The 11,865-nt window shown below is 30.9% G+C and overlaps 1 protein-coding gene across 1 annotated transcript in view; it reads right to left on the bottom strand.

Annotated features, from left to right (window-relative positions):
• Positions 1–2,965: 2,965 nt before the first annotated feature.
• The window catches only part of Rsph3 (Radial spoke head protein 3), a 29,479-nt gene continuing 20,579 nt past the window's right edge, over positions 2,966–11,865 (bottom strand). Inside the window, exons 6-9 of the mRNA XM_085952937.1 lie at positions 10,999–11,161; positions 8,102–8,188; positions 4,245–4,403; positions 2,966–3,100 (exon numbers count right to left, since the gene is read on the bottom strand). Coding sequence (XP_085809063.1) covers positions 3,075–3,100; positions 4,245–4,403; positions 8,102–8,188; positions 10,999–11,161 — 435 coding nt within the window. The 3' untranslated portion in view covers positions 2,966–3,074. The remainder of the gene's footprint in view (positions 3,101–4,244; positions 4,404–8,101; positions 8,189–10,998; positions 11,162–11,865) is intronic.

The raw sequence follows: 11,865 nt of genomic DNA, 5'->3' as shown, positions 1-11,865 counted from the left end.
TTATCTATTTTCTGTGGAATGAAATTTGTATGAGCAGTTTCAGGTGTCGATAAGCAGGGTCTCTTGCAGATACCTTCTCATTAACCACACGTTACATTCACGAGTATGTCAATATTATTAACTATTGATTCAATAGTTTAATCATAAACATCACCCAACACTAGAACACATAATTATATTGATGTGTTAATCCAAATAAAAAAGGCTTCAAGCCGTGCAAATTTACAATTTGTGATGGTTTTTGGGAGAATTGTTTGCTCGTGGATTCGATATGGTATTCGATCCAAGAAACTATAGTATTTTGGCAAAAATTATTATTTGTCTTCTATTGAAAATGTATAAGTTTTTTGTTTACAGCCAAAAAAATCACCGCCAAATTTGATAGTGTACCTTTTCGAAAAACTTTTTACTCTTAGCGCGCCAGATTTTCCTCTATTACGAAATTATAGGATTTCGCACCAAATTATACACTTTTGGCATGTTTTAATGTATATATTAAATCTTTAAGATTTTTTTTACGATATACAAAATTATAGAATTTTGTGCGTAGGATGTCTTTTTAATTTCGTACATAGTATGCGAACCAAAATTATAGAAAAACTACTATAATTGTTATACGGTTGGCAGCACTATAGTGGATATAAGAATTATAATTATTAACTTTCGCTGCTTTTAAATTTACTATTAAAAACCTTTAATTTAACTAATAATTTAACAATGTGTACTTATTCATATAATTTTATAGATCCCAAAAGCCAAGGGCAAGAAATGATAGCATTTTTTTTTAATTCATGAGATACTACAATTATTACAATACAAACCTGGTAAATCACAATTTTTAATATTGTAAATCTTCTGTGTTGAGATACTTCACAATTTTCTAATGAGTATCGGTTGCTTGTCGTTGACGGAATATGCATCCGTTGAAAACACACATATTTGTTTATACATATGATGTGGTGTTCAACCAGTCCAAACAGATTCAAATACAACTTTAAGAAGGAATAAAATGTATAAATTTAATAATAAAAATATTAAAATAGCTTACAATGTGTGAATAGCAAAGAACATGTGACAAAATCTTAATTGATTTCTCAGTTCGTTAGTTGACACGAAAAGATTAAAGTCATATAGGTATTTAATTGATCACATGGGTAGGGACGTGGCTATACATCTTTATAAATATAATATTTTTCATCATAAAGCAAGACTTTTTTCAGAACTGCAATACCGATTAAAATTTTATTTCTGCCCATCGCATTGAGAATCTGTGATGGAATAAGCTAAGTGCACTTGCATTTTGCATTGAGAGTATTGTAGCTTTCTAAATGATACTCAAATATTAATGTCACTCAACTAACATACGTACAGGTGGAGTATATCCCACACTTTATAGCCGCCCTGCCCTACCTTATATATATTTTTTAATACTTTAATTATACTTACTTTACTTATTTTTATAATATACTCGTAAATTCATATAAATAATAAAATATACCCACACTTTTATCCTTGGTTTTGAACGATTTAAATATTGTAATATTTACTTGTACAATCATGAAAATAACATGTATGTAATTTCTAGATAAATTATATTAAATTCAACTGAATGTTTTAATACCATTATCAATACTACTGATGTTAGTATTAAATCCGATATACCAATAGACTTCCAAACACCTGTAGAAATTGATATAATAGAATTCTTCCATATAAATGCTGACTGAATTAATTATTTCTGGATGTTATTGTTAATGTGTCCATTGTTAATCAGTTTCAGAAATTCGATTTAAATGTTATATTATAGGAAATCAGTCAGTAGTTCCATGAATTACATTATATAATCATGTTAAGACATTTAGATTAAAGTGTTTCAACAGTAAATACTTAAAGGTCAAAACTTCAGTTAGGGGATTGGAAAAAATAAACTCCATATTTTAACAAAACTTTATATTTTTTATTTTATTCACTAACATAATTTTCCAGAAAAAATATAAAAAAACATTTACAGAATACAATAATTGAATAATACATGAAAAGGGATCAAAAATCATTATGAAAAGTAGGTAGGTACAGCAAATCCTTCATTATAGATTATAGTGTAAATTTTATTGTGTATATCTTTCAAATTAAATGGGTACAGTATTATGTGTAACAATTTAGTTTTTTTTGTAAATTACTTAAAATTTTAGAAATATTTTTCAAATTGCATTGACCAACTAATATTTTCTCTAATCAATAAAATTATGTTTTATAGAAAGTTTCAATTGATAAATTGGCAGTATTAATCAAACCCAAGAGTTTTTCATTATTATTATTAAAAAAGCATTTTTTTATTAATATAGTGGGTCATATTACATAAATATTATTTTAGTTTATATTTTTCTAATAAAGCTGTTGACCACGTCACATTCAATTTCCGTATATTGTCTTCTGAAATAATAACTAATTTAATCATACTATTTCCATCATCTAATTTATTATCTGACCCTACAATGTTCGATATGTGACGTAGATATGATATTACATAATATTTAATTTGCTATAATATTTATTGTACTGATTGTACCCACAGTATTCACTAGTACCCACTACCAATAATGAATTATTTTATTTTTTCGGATCTGTGCCCCGTTAATTTCGCAGTATTTCAAAGCTTTCTACAGATATCAATTATTATTATAACATAGATAAAATTATCATTAGGAGTAAATTGTTCATATTATTTTCTCAGTATAATGTAACAAAATAGTCAATCACTGATTCAGCTTGTAAAATATGTCAGAAAACTTTAACGTTTTGCATCACAAAATGTTCATTTCCAATATTATTATAACACAACAATTTAGTATCGTTATCAATTTCTTCTATGACTGCTTGTAATATAATATCCAATAATAATTATTTTCATGTCACCATTATTAATTACTTTTGCAAGTTCCCAAACACCAACAATACTTTTTTTAACATTTTAGAAAGCACTAGTAAACTTTTAATTACACAATGGACGGAAAGTTTGTTTGTGAATAATTTAAGGCAATTTAATTTTATACAAATTTCAATTTTTCGTAACTTTATGCTTCAGACATTTCTGCATCATCTATAAAATAAAACATAAAAAAATAATTATGTACTTATTTCAAAAGTTACTTAATAACTATAGTTGTTATGCTTATTCACTGCTTTAATTTTTAATGAATGCCCGATAAAAAAAACTAATTCATATGCAATATATTTTATTCATCATTAGTTTTGTGTTAAAACGTATAGTAAATATTACTTTTCTTAAAGACTACCAAACAATTCCTTTCTCTCAGCAATAAATTGACCCTTTCCATAACACTTACAATTCACACTTTACACCAGGGGTTCACATACTTTTTCGTCAAAGGGACAATTTTCAAATAAAAAATATTTGGCGAGCCGCCCTTTGTAAATATTTTCTGTTTTTAAAAAATATGAGGCAAAAAATACAAATAATATTTCATTGTGTAAACTTATATTTTTAACTAAACATACATTATTATTACAATATATTTGTGTATACTTTAGTATTAATATACTAAAAAATAATGTTTAATTTTTTCACCATGTGATTTATGCAATTATTGTTTGTTTGAAACTAAATCTTGCAAAATAGACTCAAAGTAATTTGTGGTGCGAATACGCAAAACAGCTGTGATATGGCTGTCTGTTAACTTTGATCTTAAGTTTCATTTAGCAATGCTCATATTATAAAAAATGTTTTTTCACAAATATATGTACTGCCAAACAAAGAAGCGATTTGATGAGCATGTTTAACTATATTTGGATATACCTCTAGTGGAAGTCCTTTGTAGAATTCAATTAAATTCTTTTCACGGTAAGATGTTTTAGGTTCCAGGTTATCTTGCAAATCTATTCATTCAAACGGCATATTTACGGGAACAGCACTTCGCACACCCGCATACACAATTAATATCAAAGTGTCTAACCATTCATTCTTGCCAGCGGAAATTTAATTATAAATGTAATTTTTAATATTCGATATGAAGAATAAAAAATAATACAGATTAACACCAATCTCGCAGGACACATCAAAAAGTCACGCGGAACATAATTGGCCCGCGGGACACACTTTGTGAACCCCTGCTTGACACCAACCCAATAACCTATACACATAATTTTGAAACACTATAACGAGAATAAAATTCTTCTTCTTTTTATATTCTTTCAACTCCTGAATTGTTATGTTACTTGCTTACCCATTTCCTCGTCAGCATCATCAGCAGGTCTCGCAGATCTCTCCCCGCTGGACACGGTAGTTGCTGTTCTACTGGTTGTATTGTTACTTCCATCATCTTCGTCTTCACCCATCGCTCTGTAAAGTTCAGCTCTGTTCTCCAGCACCTCTCTCACTATATCTGTTGACAATTATAATTGTGACTTTCAGAATTACCGCATATTATATTAATAATTAGTGTATTCGTGAACAGTATTAACAATATTGATACTTTTTATACACGATTTAATATAATTATTTATAGCATTCGCGTTGTATGAATGCTTCTAAAACCACGAGTCGCGGGTTAGAATTACGCATCTGATAATTTGCATTTTGTGTTTTTTTACAATGTGTGTTTAGATCCAGAGCATGGACTTTGTAGCTTGAGCAAATGGTTAATGAACATGTGTAGAAATAAAAATGTTTCTCTCTTCACAAGATCGTATCCGGAAACTTGCACATATGCAGTTCACCGAATCACACTTCACCGTGAAATGTTGTATCGGAAATATATGGCCGTATATTAAAGACCGTCCTACGTCTTTGGGTCGTATAGTACGGACATAAAATTCATGTCTAAATAAAACACGGTTCTTGTCGGTTTACACTTTACAGGAAGCCAGCAGCAAATAAATTTTGAAAATTGCTAATATACTGGATTATTTGTTAGGTTAGATTAGGCTTTCATTTTTGAATTCATGAATTTTGCCAAAATCAGCTATGAAAATTGAATTATTGTTCATATTGAATCTAATAAAATTGGAGGCCGTATAGTATAAAGTCATCTCTTTCCGATAAGAAATCTCACGGCGAACTGTGTCACGGTGAAATGTTTTACGTTCAATTTACATGTAACCGAACAAGATACGCCAAATTGTACAGCCGACGATAGTGATAATTTATAACACTTTATCCATATGAATTATTACGTAAATTATATTTTTACTTACAAAATCAAATCAAGAATGCCATTAAGTACATAACATGAATATATCTTATTGGACCCATTCATGAGAAACAAATATTTTCGTATAATCAAAGTAAAAAGATACCTACAATAAGTATATATTGGATCTAAACCTATTGGAAATGCGTGAAAAATTGTATGGAGGTATTTAAAAAATGTGGAATCGATCTACTCACAACCGATATTTGTTTCTGGTAAATACTAATGTTAAGTTAAAACTGACAACAATTTGAATTGCGTACACCGTAGAATAATATAGAATTTCGTGATCATGACAAACCTTGAAATGAAAGCTTCATATTTCGACACGTGAAAGCTTAATATTGAGTCACACAAAGACCGCAGAGCTTTTTTCATTCACATGCTACCTGTTAGTACAATATGACAAATGACGTCTTGGAAACAAATTATTGGTCTCCTTCGACGACACACACCCTTCCCCTTCAGTCTCCACTCTTCATCTGCCCACAAACCCCTTTGTGTTATTTTCACGTCACGTAATCGGGCAACTCACTTGTAATAAGAATACATAGTATACCCCATTTATTAGAAAAGTGAAGGTCATTTTCCGATTAACTTTGTATTGTTACGATTTCTTTGAAAAGACTTTACTGACATGCTGTTTGTGTATCCATGCATAATAAAATTAAGTATACATACTATGCGACAAATTGGTCAATAGTAAGTAGTGAGTAAACAAATTGAGCGGGTAGCCAGTACAAAGGATCGTAGGCAACGGCGACTTATAACTTTTGGTATTTCTTTACGTTTGAGATAACCAAACGGATAATATAATAGATCACCATTTCCAAAATCCGATAAGTCCACATATGGTCAAAATCTTACATTATGTATATTTTGTGTAATTTCCCACATTATGTAAATAATGATCTACAACTTCAAAAATCTGTCAAAAACATACAAATAAAAATGTTAAAAAAATATATGATTTACAAAAGACGATAATAAAAAACATACATTATTTGAAAACACCGTAGACATACTAGGAAAAATATTGAAAAAAGTCATATCCACTGGATTCACAGCAACATGCGTCCTATATAATAATAATAACCATTAAATTCGCTCAAACCAATGACATTAATACGGACTAGGGAATCCAATCCCGGGATCCCGAGCTATTTTCGATACCTATGAATCCCGGGATTGATAAACATAATCCCGGGATTTCGGGATTGATTTTTTTATCAATTTTTATGGAAAATATAACAGAAAAAATACTTTTAATACAAAATAACTACATTAGAAATAAACTGAGTTTGAATGAAGTTTGATGTGTAGGTTGCCGATTCATTTTATTTTTTCACATAGATTATTAAAAATGAGAAAGATTGGTAAAAAAACAATGCTTCGCACTTTTAACAAAGTAATTCCACCATGATATCATACGTTTTACGGCAGTTTCATATTTGGCTGACTAATTAGATTTATGAAGCGGAAAGGCCATAAGTACGCCATGATTATTTGCTTTACTATTTTAAATCTCGCTGATCTATTCATTATGTCTTTACTATCAGAAATAGCAATCTCATATTAAATTCACATTATTATTTATATTACAATATTATTTACTCCATTAAACTTGTGTATTTCCAAGATTTAACGTATACGATATTAACAATAAATGTCTTAAATAGTATAAATTATACTAGATTTATTTTTGACCGATTTTATCAATGTTATTTGTAAATATAAAAATTTTATATTAACAATGGAAAAAAATCCCAATCCCGGGACCAGTCCCGGGATCCCGGGATTGTCAAATTGTAATCCCGAAATCCCGGGATCAGAATTTTGGCTCGGGATTGGATTCCCTAATACGGACGAAGCATCTGGAAAAAAAATGACACTCACTTTTTTATCGGGTCTGCCGAATAGCATAATCTGTTCTAACGCCATTACAGTAAAGGTGATGATAATGCTATAAATTCCCGATGCTTTTTGTAGGGTCTGCCGAATGGTTTGGTTCGAACGGGTTCGCTCAAATGAGCATTGCCACTAGAAACATTGTTCTAACGCCATTACAATAAAGGTGATATTGCTATAAATTCCAGATGTGTGATATAATGCGTGATTCATAATGGAAATTTCGTGACGTCTACCTATACATGTGCGAATGTCGTTATGCGCGAATTTACTTGTTAGCTACTGTATTGTCCATTAATAATGTCATTGGCTCAAACGCTAACGTTAAAACCAGTACACTTGAAACACTAAATAATCGTGTACCACAAATATTGAATTGTCTTTGAAAATTCATATATTCCTAGTCGCGGATTTAGGGACATGGAAGTCCGACGCGCTGAAAGTCTTTGAGGCCCCCACCATAAAAAATGAAATATAAATCCTAGTACAAATATCATTATACGCCCTTTCCTAGAATAAAAATCCTTTAATTATTATTGAAGATGACTATGATGGAACAAAAGAAGATTAATGGTTTATTTTTTTGTGTAGGTATAAGTACAATCTATTTAATCGACTTTGTTATCAGTCTCTTTGGTGTTAGTTGTGAGGATTTTGTTATGCTTTCGATAATATTGTTCAGTTTTTATGAGAAATGCGCATATTAATAATTGTTTAACAGATTTGAACTGTTTCGTCCCTCCCTTTTTTGTCTTTTGACGAATAGATTGCGTCATCTGCATCAAAAAAAATCGCCGCTGTAGATGCCGCATATCCTCGACACCTGAAGCGCTCTCGGTATAAAGTTGTTCGTTAGTATTCCTAATAATGTATAACATGCTTCCTTAACTACGATTACATTGGTCTATGGGTCAGGGGCAGATACTGATGTCTGGATTATTGCTGGACGTTGGGTATTACTTTTTTTAACTTATACTATTTACCTGTTAAAACATCTCGGCTCGTAATCATACTCTCCACCTCTTGTGTCACTTCGCTCATTAGCCAAGGAATAAAATTTTCATCCATGCCTGAAACAAATATCAATAGAATTTTAATATTAATTGTCGTAGATTAGTGTGAATATATGTGTCACTGAGTTTCAAAACCCGCTATAACACTTTTTTGAAATAATTAAGATATATATATCGATGGATTCGTTATTAAAATATCTACATGAAAATTTTATCGACTCTTTCAAAAGCCGCTACAATTAACTGTCATTTATGAAACAAAATCAATGCGTCAATCAATACCCACTATGACACTACTGAAACATTCAAAAACCTTTTTAGTTCAAAAAGTTTTTATTGATTTTCTCAACATAATGAAAAAGTGTTATAGCGGGTTTTGAAACTCAGCGACACATATATCATCTGCAATCCTCCAAATCTATATACCTACTATAAGTTATACTATGATCGAATTAACGTGGACGTAGTGATTGATAAATGTTTATTACCAAAAATAATATTATCAGTGGTCCCGTAGGGGTAGGCAAATTGAGCGTTGCTTGGGGGCGGCAGTTACATGAAGGGCGGCAAATCGATCTTTAGACATAATATATAGAAAAAAACTAACTACCTAAACTTAATAATAACGGAAATATCTTAATATTAAAAATTCAGCTCACTGGTTGGAAACAGAATGTATTAATTACTATACAAGTTTTAATCGGAATATAATTTTTTGTCCAGTTTGCGATGTCTGGTTTAATTCCGTTGTTTTTGGATGTCACGTGAGTCAGATTTGCGAATTATATTTGAATCATAGGTAGATACACACTTTACTTGATTTTGTGTAAAATGCTTGCCAGTCACTCGAGAGTTTTGGAAGTTGTCACGTGTATTTTTAAATATATCTAAAACCGTGGACTCGTAATAATGTATATTGAAGCCGAAGTTGTAAGTAATGTATCCATACAACACATTTCTTGGATATTGGAGTCATGAAAGGATTATAAAAAAAACTGTAAGAATAAAAAAAATGTGATGGCATTTTGTCGCTGCCTAGGGGCGGCATTTTGTCTAGGGACGTCACTGAATATTATGTAGTATTATAATATTAATATACATTAACAATGAATAGCGTGGCCATACATGCATGTATAACAACAACCTAACGATAATTTCCATCAGCAGGCCTATTCTAACTAGTTAATACGATAACATGTTTTCACTATTCTTCTTGATCCAAAATATCACCTCGAGGAAATTCCGTAGTTCCGGAGAGAAAACTGCTTAGAATTTTACAAATAAATTTAAATGTTTTTTAATTTTTATTACGATTTAATTAGCGCTTCTTACGATTTCTTTAATATAACAGAAAATAATTACAAGATAAAAAGAACTTTTTATATACAAGGTTTTCAAATTTTCGAATTATATAAACTTGACTTGACTAGCTTAAACGATCAAAAAAATTTGTACTTGATAGAAATACTTAATAATGAAATGTCATTTCATATTGATTTCCATAGTAACGCACGTATATATTATTTAATAATTCAGTTGCTAGGACCCCCTAGCAACCAATAATGGTCTCGATATAACTTTTCATACAAAACAGAATAAACTGAAAATTAATTCAATTCTACTTAAAGATGGCTAAAGGTATTAAAAAAATTGGCATCGTGTTCTGATATATTCTAAAAGTTTCAAATGTCTAGCTAGTCGGGAAGTTAGTTAAAAATCGATTGCAAGATTTGTACCGGACAAACAACCGCCGGACAAATAAGAATACGACCTAAGAAAAACGTTGCAATAATAAAATATGGTACGTTTTCACCATTATTTTATCATTTTATAATGTAATATCCCTTCGCACTGTTTACGTCAGGAATGTTCCATGGGGATGGGGGTTTTATAATTGTTTAATTATGATTGATTAAGTAGTCACATATTATCAAATTATCAGATATCATTGGGACAAAACAACCACAACAAATTTAAATAAGAACTCATCAAAGTTTTACCCAGAAACTTGTTACTTAACTATCTATAAAATATGTTTTATCGGATTTACTAAATAATATATATTTTTAGAATAACTGCTATATATGTATTTCATTTATAAATATCTTAAAGCAGACACGGTGTTGGGAACACCAGAATCCTAGCATATTGTATTAGATACTTACTAAATTATTAATGATAGTATTGACTGATATCGATTTGGTAAATTTCCTAAATCAAATAAGTTTAATACACATGTATTTGGTTTTTTAAAGTATCGGAGCAAATGTGTGTACATAGGTACTGGATTTTGGATTTTAATAAAGGGTAAGTACCTACTTATAATGAAAAAAAAAACTAACATAATTATTTTAGTTTGTTATTTCTTTCAAACCTTGGACCAATTACTTATTTTAGTTAACCTTCAAGTTCAGTTTTCTTTGTAATCATCCGTTAGTTTCAGTAGTTCGGAAGAAAATCACTGCACAGCAGTAGCGAAGGGTCGAGGTAGACTGTGAAGATCCGCCATATACAGTGCACATTAAACTTTGTTAGTCATACGTATTAGTTTTTATTCAACCAAGACTACAATTTACAGATGGTGTTGATTAATTTTTAAAATTCAATTAAACTCTGCCTGAACCAAACCATAATAGTTTTGATATATATTGGGCGATACGACAAAATTGTGCACACTTTTTCATTCATACTTATTTGTTTTCGTTGGATTAAGAATACATATAATTACACATATTGTTGGTTAGGTTAGGTTAGGTTAGGTTAGGTTAGGTTAAAGTTATGGCGGATCTTAACGGCCTACCTCCACCCTTCGCTACTGTTGCACAGGTATTAATTGCCTGATTAAATAGTTAATTTCATACACTTACCACTTAAGGGCTCATCTCTTAAATATCCCTGATCTCGAAGAGTATCGAGAACGCCGGGCAATAAGGGCGGCAGGTGCGCTCGTACGAGGGCCGCGGCCGCAGCGCGCTCTCCTGCTTCGGCGGCTTCCTCAAGGCCGGTCTCTTCTTCTGCGATTCGCTTCTCCTGTAAAAAAAAATGGGTGTTACTCTATTACTAAGTCTATCTCTGATTACTGTTTTTTTGATCCTAGACAATATGTCAATTATTAATCCATCATGTTTGTAAATATGACTATATTCTCTATGTTATCAAATAGGTAATTACTTACTAAGTCAGATCATCCTCCACACCACGCCACACCTACTTGGATTTAGCTTTGGTAAATACTATTTTTCAAAATTAAATCCATTATTGTTAGCACTCCGTAGAATACAGTTACAGAATAGATTAATAAATAGATATCTAAAAGCCATCGTCATGGAACAAAGTTTTGAAACAGGGTTCATTATAACCGTCAAGCCATAAAATCTAAGTAAAACAACACCTGCCGACTGCCCTCAATATTGAATGCGCGTTACATTTACATGACAAACTTTAATGCATTTTTTATTATCATACAGACCTAGTATTTAAAATAACCTATTCTTTATCGCGTATTTTTCCACACTCGACATCCTTAGCCTGTTATTCCGCACCCAGTAGGGTAGGCAGTTCCTAATAATTTTGTGTTGTGAGTACAGTAGATGCAAACTAGTCACGATCAACAAACAAAGTCTTGAAAGACATTCCTAGCATTCGCTTGACCCATGCTTAATTAGTAGTGGTGTGCGGTGGGTTACATCTTAAAGGAAGTGATTAATCTTACCATAAAACCACGTCACCAATAG

The sequence above is a fragment of the Rhyacophila brunnea genome, unplaced genomic scaffold (genome assembly GCF_057557595.1).
Source record: "Rhyacophila brunnea isolate RB1 unplaced genomic scaffold, BYU_Rbru_1.0 scaffold_3, whole genome shotgun sequence".
In the NCBI taxonomy this organism is placed as follows: domain Eukaryota; kingdom Metazoa; phylum Arthropoda; class Insecta; order Trichoptera; family Rhyacophilidae; genus Rhyacophila; species Rhyacophila brunnea.
This window is presented reverse-complemented; position numbering and strand designations above follow the sequence as displayed.